At 42.1% G+C, this 12,547-nt stretch overlaps 1 protein-coding gene across 1 annotated transcript in view; it reads left to right on the forward strand.

The window, feature by feature from the left end:
- MYRFL (myelin regulatory factor like) overlaps nucleotides 1–12,547 on the forward strand; it is a 942,772-nt gene that overhangs the window by 643,698 nt on the left and 286,527 nt on the right. Inside the window, exon 19 of the mRNA XM_069629965.1 lies at nucleotides 1,990–2,069. Coding sequence (XP_069486066.1) covers nucleotides 1,990–2,069 — 80 coding nt within the window. The remainder of the gene's footprint in view (nucleotides 1–1,989; nucleotides 2,070–12,547) is intronic.

The raw sequence follows: 12,547 nt of genomic DNA on the forward strand, positions 1-12,547 counted from the left end.
AACACTTCTGGTGCGGGTCAAAAGGGAATGCAAGGCAGCAATTGGTTGAGGATACAATGTGGCGACAAAGAAAAATACTTTAGTGTAGTGTGTAGTTAATAAATGCTTGATTTGCGGCAGTGCAAGGCCGTCAACATGCATTTACGTCACAGCGTCAGGCACTATTATGTCATTGCACGCTACTGGAGCGGGAGATGCACACATAACAAGTTAGTAGTTATCATCCAGGTTAATCACATCCAGAACTTTGCCAAATTTCATGTGAAATAAAGAATATCAATAAACAAAAGCCTGATAGATTATATTTAACATAAATGTGTCAAGTTTTAAAACCTTTTTTTGTTAACAATTTCCTGCAATTTCATTACAGTTATTCAATGTTTTGTTTACACAAATATGCAAAATTACCTCAACAGTACAATACAAACGTAATGATGATGAAATGGAAAGATATTTACACATTGTAGTGTTTAAAGAACTATATGTAGAAAGTATATAATTTCAATCAAAATATGAGATGATCTATGCATTGCATACATAGACAACTGTGTTGTATTAATCCTACATGCACTTAATTCAGTTTGCCAATACGCAGACTCTGCACGGCTGGACTGGTTGTTGATTAATTCAAGGGTGTATGTTTGCAGGCAGATTGAAAGGCAGTAATTGCAATTTCTCTGCTGTGCAACGTCTCACTTCACACGATCTTGGTGACAGGTCGTGGCCCACCATTTATTCAATTGCTAATATGTACAATATCTGAGTTGTGTAAATGTGGATTTTCATGACCTACTCTGGTATTACCCAGGTATTATATTCGCTTTCTAGGTTAGACCTGTAATGTGTTCCCACTGCTTAAATCAGAGTTCTCTGTACCAGCGTACAAATACAGTCAGTTAATATGTACACATTAAATGTATCTACTTCTCAGAGGAATTTTTCAGAAATGCAGGTCAAATCCAAGGGCTTAACATGATTCCCTCTGTTAATAGTGTGTGCTATTTAGGCCCCCCTTGCTCAAAACAACACCTTTGTGTTCATCAGGGTGGCATTAATCTCAAGTTCCCCTCACTAGATGTGGCAGTGTGCACCCATCATTTTCTGTTACACTACATGGAAGTCCATTTGTTTCCTGACAGATACACTCTCAACTCATTTTCACAGCTGCGTTGAAGCTAATGTGAAGAATACCCTGTAGTGGCAAGAAGCTATGGACCACCTTCAACAATTCTAGCCCTAGGATGGCCTACTCCTGTTTCTCCCTTGTTCCTGCAGAACCAGAATGATTATGGTTTACTTTTGAACAGGCCATTAATGGCTTTGGAATCATTGTGTAGACTGTTAGAAGTATATTGGTAGTATACTGAAATCCAATAGCATGGTGTTCCACCGATTACACAAACAGACCTGCCGCCAGTTGGAGAGCACCCTGAATATAGGAGTGACTACAAGAAATAGAATAGAGGTTGGTTGGGTCCAAAGGTTTAACATGGGAACCTAGGTGAGTATTTTATTTTTGCTACAAGAGGGAATCCATTGACTGGATTCATGGTGAAGTTGTGAATCTTGAAGTTGCTTCCTTGCACAATCAGCTGCCAGTAAGGATGAGCACAAAGTGATGTTTTACCGGACTGGCTAGACTAGGCAAGCTGCTTTATTCTGCTGAATTTGAAATCTATTATTGATTTTGAAGAGTGGCCTATTAGAGGGGAGCTTAAACACCCAGCTTGATGACAAAGATTATACTTAGCAAAGGCCAAGGTTTGTGCTGAAGTTTTTTTCTCTGAAAGGGAAAGGAAAATTAACATTTTAAATAGTGTCTGAGTTGCTGAAAAGCCAGGCCTAATTGTTATGCATTTTATCTGCTAAGCATAAGGCCTTAGTCAGTATAAAAGAGCCTGTGATCCACCTACTTACGTTGTGGGGTGTTTTCAATCAGGCATTGTTTGTGCTGTAATATCTATTGTATTTCTCTGCACATTTTTCTAGATTCCAAAGAACCAGCAGTCATGCTCCAACAGGATTTTCCAGGCCAGTGTCATTGCTTTGATCACTGTTATGATACTCTGGTAAGACAATTAAAGTTACACATGTATAATGATTTTCAGTATCAACAGACTAATTTGTATTATATACAGAGTTTGATGTTTTGCATAAAATTGCTAATGCATGTATTTTTGTTAAAAAATAGAAATGATATGAAATATGTGAGACAGGCATGGTATCAAGAGAGACACAGACTCAAAGATAACCGTTTCAAAAACCTTTATTGAATAAAGTTCTGGGGTTGGTGAAATACCTAACTGGCCCTAACTCTAAAGGGGTTGTTCCCTCAGCTGGTGGTTCTAAGGGACGTCAATGTCTAAAAGACCAAAATCAAAATCCATCTGAGTCTTAAGCTATGCTTGCCCTCACTATTTGACAAAATGTGATAGGAAGTCCTTTTGAAGAAAAATAGTGGTTCAAGAAAAGGGAAATGTCAACCACAGCTGGTTTCAAGTAGTCTTACCAATAGGTGTAGTTCTGCCAGCGCAATATAGTTCAATATAGTTCACTCTGTACCCCTGACCTACTGATATGAGCGAGGGACTTGATAGTATTCCCTGTGGTCTAGAGTAGTGGAAGGTGAATGGATACTTCCCTTAAGACCATGTCTTTTTCTTATTAAATCTTGTTTGTCACCTAGTTTCCCCACAATAAAAATCTTTTCTTATCCTCTCTTGTATTGGGGCTAATGAGGCCTGGATCATGGAGGATGGAACCAACATATCCCATAAAAGCTTCCAGGACTTCTTCCCCAATTATCGTCCAGTTGGGATACCAAGTCTCACCTTTGGACACTCTCCCATTAGTTACCAAGGACCCGCTGCCCAGGTGATTCTCCCTTGCTTGTCCCCCCTTGCCCCCAGGTTGGGATCCAAGAGCGATGGCCCTCCCCTGGACACCTGAGCAGCGGATCCCCAGGGATTACTTGTAAGAACGCCCTCAGGTTTCTCATATGGCATTGAAACATATTTTCATATGTTTTGTGATTCTGTATTAGGGTACTTGTGTAACATTTAAAACCAATTCCTTGCTTCTTCCTGTTTCACATATGTTCTGAGCAGGCTTGCAACCATTTCCAAGGAGCAAATTCATGAAAATGGTGACAAGCAGAATGTGATGAGCAGAGTGGGCATTGTGCCCTGAGACAGCTCTCTGCAAAAACAATCCACCCTCATTTACAAAAATAGTCCAGGTCTTTTTCTATCCTGTAAAATACAGGATGCCAAGACACCTATTCAGTGAAGAGGATTTCACGGAGTAATCTGGAAAGCTGTATCGGTGGACACAGCTCTAGTCGCATGTTCTCAGAGGTGCATAGGCAGGAACAGAACAGGGCTGATCAGTGACTCACTTTGTATGAGACATCAGGGGGGAGCAGGAGATCTGGTAGTCACCTCAGTGCCCCTTGTGGGATACAATCTGCTTCTAGCCATCCATAAGAATGGTATCACAAGCATATAAAATACACAGTGCTCCACATATCTTCCCTTCTGTTGTGAGGTAAGAACTAGTACCGGGTGCCAGATGAGGATGTCATAAACTGTTGGTCTCCTCCTTGGTCTCTTTGGCACAGGTGGAGGAGAATGGGAATAATACAGACCGACCCCCCATCCAAGATGATACCAGAATTTTCCTCTATAGTGATCTGCCAGCAGCAGTCTAGCTTATCTCAAAATGCCTCAAAGCAAAATGCTACTCAAACCAAAGCACACTGCTATCACTATAAGTAAGGACTCCTCTGAGGGCAAAGCGCGTTGCTTCTTCCTTGACCCGACATTACTGTAAGTATTCCTCTACTCTGACTATTCTGGTTTTCTCTGTTATATCCCCTTTGACCTACCCTTCTCACTCCCTGCTTTCTCCCATTTTGCCTCATTTTCTCTCTCTTCCAATTACACCATCGCGGGACGTCTGGACATTTAGTTATGTTTGCTGTTCCTGAGCGCATCTTGCTCACCACTGTAGCCCAGATGTGTCTTCTTTGCGCAAAACATTCCCCACATCGATAGGAGTGTGCATCTCAGTGTTCTATTCTATTTACTGTAAATTGCTCTCTGAGAGCTCTGTGCCCGATTCGCTTCTCAGAGCGGTAGCTCAGCTTCCCGCTCTCAGTTTCTGCTATATGCAGCTATCTATCCCAACATTCTGGGTCATCCATGGTTGCTTCTCCACAATACTTTTGTCAACTGAATGGCGGCCTCCCTTTTCCTGGGATCCTGTCAGAATCCGAGGTAGGAGAACACGAGGTTGGACCCATAGTCTATCTGTCGAGTTCTTCCTACCAATTTAATCCTCTGGATACACAAGGTAAAATACAGAGGGATCTATTAGTCAAAAGATAAGGAACACCACACGAACAACCAGGCACTGCAAAGGAACAAGGGCAAGTTACTTATATCACAGCCCAAAAACTCCACCGAGGTGGCATGGAAGATATATTTCTCCAGTTTGGCATACAACTGATTCTCCCTGAGTCGTTGCAAAACAGAGGATACGTGTAAGACATGTGACTCGTAATCAGGAGAATAGATGAGAATGTCGTCTAGATATACTACGACATACATATCCAACATGTCCTTGAATACATCGTTGATGAAATGTTGGAAAGTGGCGGGGGCGTTGCAGAGCACGAATGGCATGACACAATATTCAAACAAGCCATATTTGTTTTTTAAACGCTGTCTTCCACTCATCGATGGAACGCATCCGTACCAAATTGTTAGCTCCTCTTAGATCTAATTTAGTAAAGATTTTGGATGTACCCAATTGATCGAGTAAAACTGAAATCAGAGGGATTGGGTATTGGTTACGGATGGTAATTGCACTGAGTTGACGGTAATCTATACAAGGACACAGATCCCCCTCTTTCTTTGAAACAAAAAACATAGGTGAAGCCACTGGGGAACGTGATGGGCGGATAAAACCTGTGCTTAATGACATTTCAATGTATTGTTTCAGGATGCCATCCTCTTTCTGGGTTAGAGAGTAAACCCTACCGTTTGGTATTTTTTCCCCTTGAATGTCAATGGGGCAATCGTAGGGTCTATGGGGTGGAAGTACTTCTGCGCCTTTGGGATCAAAGATATCCTTGTAAGTCTTGTTTTTTTTTTATTTTTTATTCAAATGCATATGGTTTATAGCTTTAAACCTTACATTAATCAAAAATCTCGTTAAATTAATTCATACGAAAAAGTTTAACAAATTAGTCTGCATTTATCCGAGGCAAGGCAATTGTCCATGACCAGGCCTTAATTGTGTCTGGATTGTTTGCCAGAAGCGGATAACCGCAGTCGTCATATAAATGTTGTTGCCAGGTAAGATGTGTGCACATCGTTCTTTAGGGTCCATAGATTTGTTGGATTTCATATAGAGCGTAGCGACTGCAAGGCGTTCATCTGCTAGGGCTGGGCATTGCATTAATAAATAATGTAGACTTTCAATACTATCATCTTCCTTGCAGTACCTGCATGTTTGATTTCGAAGGGTTTTCTGTGCTCGTATCCCAAGGATTTGCTGTGTTGCAAGTACATTAAGATGCAGCCTCATGAAGGTGTCTCTAATTAGACGGTCAGGAAACAGCTTCAGATAACGAGGGATCACGTTTAAGGCTCTCACTTCGGTGGTACAATTTAACGTGAGTTTGTATCCGTTTTTTTCTTTTATTGTTGATATCCCATCGAATCTTTCAATTTCGATTTTGGCTCTTTGGGGTCTGCAGATTAGGGTTTCAAGTGCTATGTCGTATCTTATCCTTTCTTGATTAAGGAATTCCTTCCATTTATTCAGAGCCATTGCGTTGAGATTTCCAGCGATTGGACGAAGAATGTTCAAGACGGGAATCTTCTCGTTATTGTTTATTTTCCTGAGAAGATCCAGTTGTTTCCACCGTATGATTGATTGCAGGGATTGGAGGCCAAGTTCGAATCGAATTCTAGATGTTGGAATGCATTTCGGGATGGCTAAGACCTTTGTCCAAAAGATTTGCTCCAATTGGTCCCATACAATTGTTGGTAGGTTTATCATTGACTCTCCGCCGTATGTCAAGATGGGTACAACTTTTTGTTTGAAGAACATTATGACTGGTTTCGTAGAATATTTCCCACATTTTTTATGTAGTACTAAGCCCTGACGCGCTAGATAATGTGCTTTACTTTTCAGGTGGTCAATCCATGGTTGTTCGACAGAGGATTATTTGAGGCAGACCCCTAGATATTTGATTGTTTGAACTTGCTCAATTTTTTCCTTCTGTAGAAAGAATGATGGTGTTTTCTGGGAAGGGCCCTTTTGAGTGGTTAATGACATGATCTTAGTTTTTCTGATATTTATTTTCAACTGATTTGTATCCATGTATTTTTTAATATTATTCAGGGCAGTCTGCAGGCCTCTCAGTGTTTTTGGCAAAGATTGCAATATCATCGGCATAGAGGATCGTTGGAATTGATGTTGAGTTTAATTTTGGCAGATTCATTTGTGGAGTAGTTATAGTCTCTTCAAAATCTGAGGTATACAAATTGTACAGGGCTGCAGCCAGTGGGCAGCCTTGTTTGTGTCCATGCTAAATTTTAATTGGTTGCGTGACAAGACCACTCTTGCTCAAACGGATCTACACTTGTGTAGTTGAATATAGCATCTTTATTGGTTCCAGTATGTTGTTTGGGCAGCCCCATTTTGACAATTTTTCCCATAAAATGTTTCTATTAAATTGATCAAAAGCGAGATGGAGGTCGATAAAGGCCGCATAGGTCGGGGTACTGGATCTGATGGTTTCATGTTTGAGCAGGTTTAAGATGAGTAAATTGATTATGGTCCCAACATTTTTTACGAAACCAGCTTGCCGGATGGCATGTCTGTTTGCTGTGTTGGCCCATTGGTTCAGTTTCAAAAGAAGGATGTTAGCGAAAACTTTACCCAATGGGTCCAAAAGCGCAATGGGCATGTAGTTTGATGGATTCTCAGTTGGTCCTTGTTTGTAGATAGGGATTATTGTCGCTCTTTGCCATGACGCAGGGATTTTTTTTGTGCGATTTATCAGCGCAAATAAATGGCTGCAGAAAGCTGCCCATGTGTCAGGATTCTTTTTTATAATGGCATTTGATAAGCTATACGGACCGGGGGCCCGAGATACATTTAGATGGCGAATTGCATCATTTATATCCGAAAGATCCCACTCGAAACGTCCAGTTTGGTTGTAGGGTTGTTAATTCCTTGCAGTCGACCAAGGGCCGTTTTTGATATAAGTGGTTGTAGTGGGTGATCCAGCTTGTTTCAGGGACCTCGGAGATCATATGGTCGGCTGTATGTTTTGTTTCATTCAACAGTTTCCAGAGATCTCGTGTATTTCGCGTTCCCATAGCTCTTAACATGGTCTCTGCGTTGTTTAGTTCGAGTGTCATCTTAGCATTTTTCAACCAGTTCTTGTGAATTTGTTTTAGGTGTTTAATCTGAATATACTTAGTTGGGTTTAGTTGTTTCTTCAGTTGCCTGATCTGAGATCTTAGGGCTTTTTTGCTTAGAGCTATCATGCGGCTGTAGGCATGATGATGTTGTTTTTTCGGTTGGTGTCCAGCAGTTGGACATTGGTGAAAATTTTGTAGTATCCATTCATAATTTAATTTGGATTCGTCTATCATTGTTGTACTGATGAATTTATCTGGGAGAGACTTTATTTCAGGTTGTGATCATTTCAATCTTGTTGCCCTAGAATTAACTTCCAACTCAGGTAATTGAAGTCGCAGTGGTGGTTCTCTGCTGTTGGACCATGATCTGATCAAGATGTAATGGTCGCTGTCCTTTGTGGCAATAGTTTCCATCCGGTGTATGGGCTCTTTGATGCTCCGTGAACGATAGATATAGTCGATGATCCCAGAACTGGTTCCACGTGACCACGTTGGAGTAAATGAGTTAGAGGATGCATTTAGGGCATCAAGCCGCATCATGTTTCGATCTGTCATTTCTTTAGACCATCGCCGAGCACAAGGTTCTAGCCGTTGGTCAGCGAGCTCTTCGCCATTGGAGGAAAAAAGGTGGATGTTCAAATCACTGCATATGATAAATGTCATTCCGGGATATTTCAAGGTATCTTCGTCCATTGTTGTAAAGAAAGAATCTAAGAAAAGGTTGTCGGATATTTTGTTGAGACTCCAGTATAGATTGAAAATACCCATGTATTTCTTGTGGCCGGGTATCAAAAGATCTTGTATAGAGTTCTTCTCAGGAGTCCCTTCTTGTTGTATAATGAGTCTCTGGATCCATGGAGTGATGTCTTGCACTTCTGCTACATTAAGATGAGAGCCCATTTTTATGAAAGTTAGAAGACCAGCGGAGGGGCGTCCTTTTTGCCGGCAAATCGCTGGGTTCATATAGGTAGTGTATGCTGTCCAGACAAGTGGTCGACGTAATTTGGTCGAAAACCAAATGGTCGAATTTTTTTTTTTATTTATATATGTATTTTTTTGGTTTTCGTTTAGGGAAAAAAAGGGTTTTTTAGAAAAAAAAGGGGGTTGGGGGGACCCCCCCCAAAAAAAGGGGTGAAAATAAAAAATAAAAAAAATTCGACCATTTGGCTTTCGATCAAATTGGTTCGACCATTTGTCCTGTCGACCACATTTTTTCGACCAAATGTCTGGCAACCGCAGTGTATCCATCACTTACTGGTTTTTGATTAAGCCATGTTTCCTGGAGACAGATTATGTCAGAATTTGTTAGTTCGGGTCGTGTCGATTGGTACAGATGAAGGTGACCACGGGTGTTCCATAAGCAAATTGTCAAAGAGCACAGATGTTGATCTGATCGTTGCTAAGTAGCTTCTTGGACGCTCATGTTGGTAGATGTAGATGTGTAACTCATGTCTCTCCATGTTGGGTGTCGTTCCTTTGTTGACTGATGTCTATGATAAAGGGCGGACTCTGTCACAAGGTTTATTGATCGCTCATGGGAGGCGATCCGGTTTTCTGAGTAATGCTATCACTGGAGCTAAATGAAGAGTAAATTGTTGTATTAATCGTTTCATCTCTCTCTTGTTCAAATTCAGAGTAAATTGTCGTATCCGTGACGCTGAGATGAAAGCCCAACGTACAGAGATTTTCGGTGTGGGCTTCAATCAAGCGTAGAGTCTTCAATGTAGCACATTTGATCGCAATTTTGTCAAGTATTTTATGATCCATGAATTCGATTAGCTGTATGTCTTTAGTAGTAACTGTGCTCAGCGCTGGAATGGCGTGAAAGAGACGTAAAGTATTTGTCCTATTAAGGATTAAATTGTCATGTTGGATGTCAATTCTTGCAAGTTGGAGTCTGTTTTTTGAAGATTTCTCTTGTGGATTGATGAAAAGAGGAAGTGTCAAGGTGGCAGGCACCGGTTGGTTAAGAATTGAGAAATCTAATGAGGTTTGCGAGATGGCAGAGCCATCTAGATCGATAGTGGGAATTTGAAAAGAAGCATCTCCGTGTGTCTCATCAACATGATTTATCATGGATTGTAGATCTGACTGTGTCTGTTCATAGTGATCGATGGTAAATTGGGCAGATTCATCTAATTGGATCTCTTCCTGATCGCTGGCTTCGTTATGATCACTTGAATATGTAGATAAATTTAATAGAAGTTCTGTCTCAGCCTGCTCTATTTCAGGTAAGTCTGCTTCACTAGTGATACTTGATGGTATTATCGGCGGTTGCTGCAGAGGCCTAATTGTAGGATCCGGTTCTGTAATAGATCGGGTCAAGATCTGTTGTGTGTGGATTTTGGTGGTTTAGTAGCGTGATTTGCTGGGAAATTGAGATTGCGTAAGAAAGCTTGTGAGCCTTTTTGATGCTGTTTATATTGTTTCTTTGTTTTCGGGTGGCTGGAATTGGCGTTGATGTGTGGCCGCATTGGATCGAAGATACTGTAAGAGTCCTTCGTTTTTACGGGGCACTCAGAGAGTACTTCTGGACAGTTAGCTGGCTCTCTTATTGTAGCTTTCGGATCAATAGTTAAGTCGATTAAGCAGTCTACAATGCTTCCTCTGTTGTTTATATCAGAGGAAGGGCCCTTGTCTGGCTCATGGGAGCGTTGATCGTTCTGCTCCATTTGTGTTGCCATGTTTTTTAGACTATATGTCGTGTCTCGCTGGGGGACTAGATTTCGTGCTGAATTAGCTATGTTGGTATGCATCAGTTGTAAGTCTTGTACACCTGAGCTAAAGAAACTGTGGAAACCGCCCCCATGATAAGTGCAATCACCAAAAAGGATCGGCAGGGATTCATGAGCTTGGTTTGTGTTATAAGGCAATGATCCTTGCAATAGGTAGACAAAAAACGGAGTTCCCCAGTCACCCAATTAATGGCTGGGTTATGTAACTTCAGCCATGGTAAGCCCAGAATCATTCTGAACTGAGGTGCAGTTATAACGTCAAAAGAGACGGTTTCCATATGTCCCGAATCGGTGGTCATGATCAAGAGCACAGTTTGCTTGGTAACCAACCCCGAAAGTAAGGTGCTACCATCCACTGCATTTATCAATTCTGGGCGGTCTTTAGGGACAAGAGGTACATTGTTTTCCTAGGCAAAAGAAAGGTCAATGTAGTTTCTCGTGGCCCCTGAATCCAATACAGGTTCACCATACCAGCTGGAACCCATCGGGGGTTTAAACGATGCATGAATCGTAATCAGAGATACCATGATGCAGTCCGTATGCATAAAACTCGGTAGCTGGACCCCAACCACTACCGAGTGTTCGTGTTTCCTGACTTCTTGGTTTTTTTGGGCATAACTTTACAAAATGCTCAGCTGAGCCGCAATAGAAGCATAGATTGTCTGCCTGTCTCCTTTCTCTTTCACTAGGGGTCAAAGGACCCCTCAAGGCACCTATCTGCATTCGTATGAGGATGATTAGTAGAAACAGGCACTGATGGAACTAAGACTGGTATTTGAGGCCTCTTCTCTCCCTTTCTTTCTGCTCTACGAGCATCGATCTGTAGAACAAGATCCAAAAGCTCATTTAAGGCAGTCGGAACCACCGGAACAGTCGCAAGGGTGTCTTTGAGAGTATCTGACAGACCTTTATAGAACAGTGAGGCCTTCTTATCCTCGGGCCATGCTGTTTCCGCGACGAGCTGACTAAACTTGGCAACATAGGCAAGGAGAGGAGTGTCTCCCTGTTGCAAGCCCAAAAGTTCCAATTCAGTAGCCTAGGTTTTGTATCGTGGGTCAAATACCCGACTCATAGCCTCCAACAAGGCATCACAATCAAACAAACAAGAGAGGAGTGCCAGCCTTCAACAAAGGATTAACCCAGGCAGCCCCGGTTACCAGCCAAACGAGAAAGAACAAATGCAGCCTTGGTAGCAGAATCGGGAAATGCAGAAAGTGCAATCGACACTGATTCAAAAACGTACGAAAGACCCTACGGTCCCCATGGAATTGCTCAGGTGGTGGTAGAGGATGTTGCGGTGCCATATATACTGGAGCTGCGGCCGCAGGTTGAGGCGCAGGCTCCCCAGAACCAGCAGCCATGGCTTGATCAGGGATCTGATCAGCTGCCGGAACTCTTGCCTGAAGTTCGTCAATGCGAGCCTGCGTGGTAGCATGAGCTGTTTGCATGTCAACACGCAGCTCAGCCACAAGTTGCATTAATGCAGTCAAGGTTTCGTTGGCGTCCATTTTGTATAAGGCTTCTGATTATGTCAGAATCAGAGGTAGGAGAACACAAGGTTGGAGCTGTAGTGTAGCCGTCGAGTTCTTCCTACCAATGTAATCCTCTGGATACACAAGGTGAAATACAGAGGGATCTATTAGTCGAAAGATAAGGAACACCACACGAACGACCAGGCACTGCAAAGGGACAAGGTCAAATTACTTGGAGAGTCAATCTCAAGTTATGCAACGAACAACGTAAGAAAAACACCAAAGCACTGACCAGAGTGAATAACAACTCTTCCTGACTGCTCTGGGTCAATTCGGAGCACAAGACTGAATTTTAGTATTCAATCTAATGAGACAAAAGGAGTAACATGAGACAAGGATAGAATTGAGGATCAAGGAATAAGGAACAGCAGTTACAGAGACTTACCAATAATCTTTCTGATGATATTCTTACACCAACGTGACACCCAGTGTATTCTATTCCTAAACCGACGGCACGAGGGCGCCTAAACGATTTGAGGCAGTCTCTAGTCCCTGTTCTATCCCGTCAGCATGAGGACGCCTTACGACTTCAGCGCAGGTGGGGGCAGTCTCAAGTTCCAGAGCTTTCTTGTAATACACTCTGGTGTTGTTGGTGTCTTCCAAGATAGGAGTGATGAAAAGTTGGTAATCGAGGTAGGTGAAGTCGCTGAGTGTTCCTGATCAAGGCAATCGGTCTGGTTACTGATGGCAAACAAAACCAAACCTGTTTACTGGGGAGCAGACTAGACAACGTTCTGGGGTAGTTAATAGAATATCAAATTGAATGTACTCGGCAGGCAGCTGGAAGTCAGGGATGCAGACTGAGTTTGGTACACGGGTAAGCAGACAATTTCAAATC

Source organism: Ambystoma mexicanum, chromosome 12 (assembly GCF_040938575.1).
Source record: "Ambystoma mexicanum isolate Mex_15411 chromosome 12, UKY_AmexF1_1, whole genome shotgun sequence".
Classification (NCBI taxonomy): Eukaryota; Metazoa; Chordata; class Amphibia; order Caudata; family Ambystomatidae; genus Ambystoma; species Ambystoma mexicanum.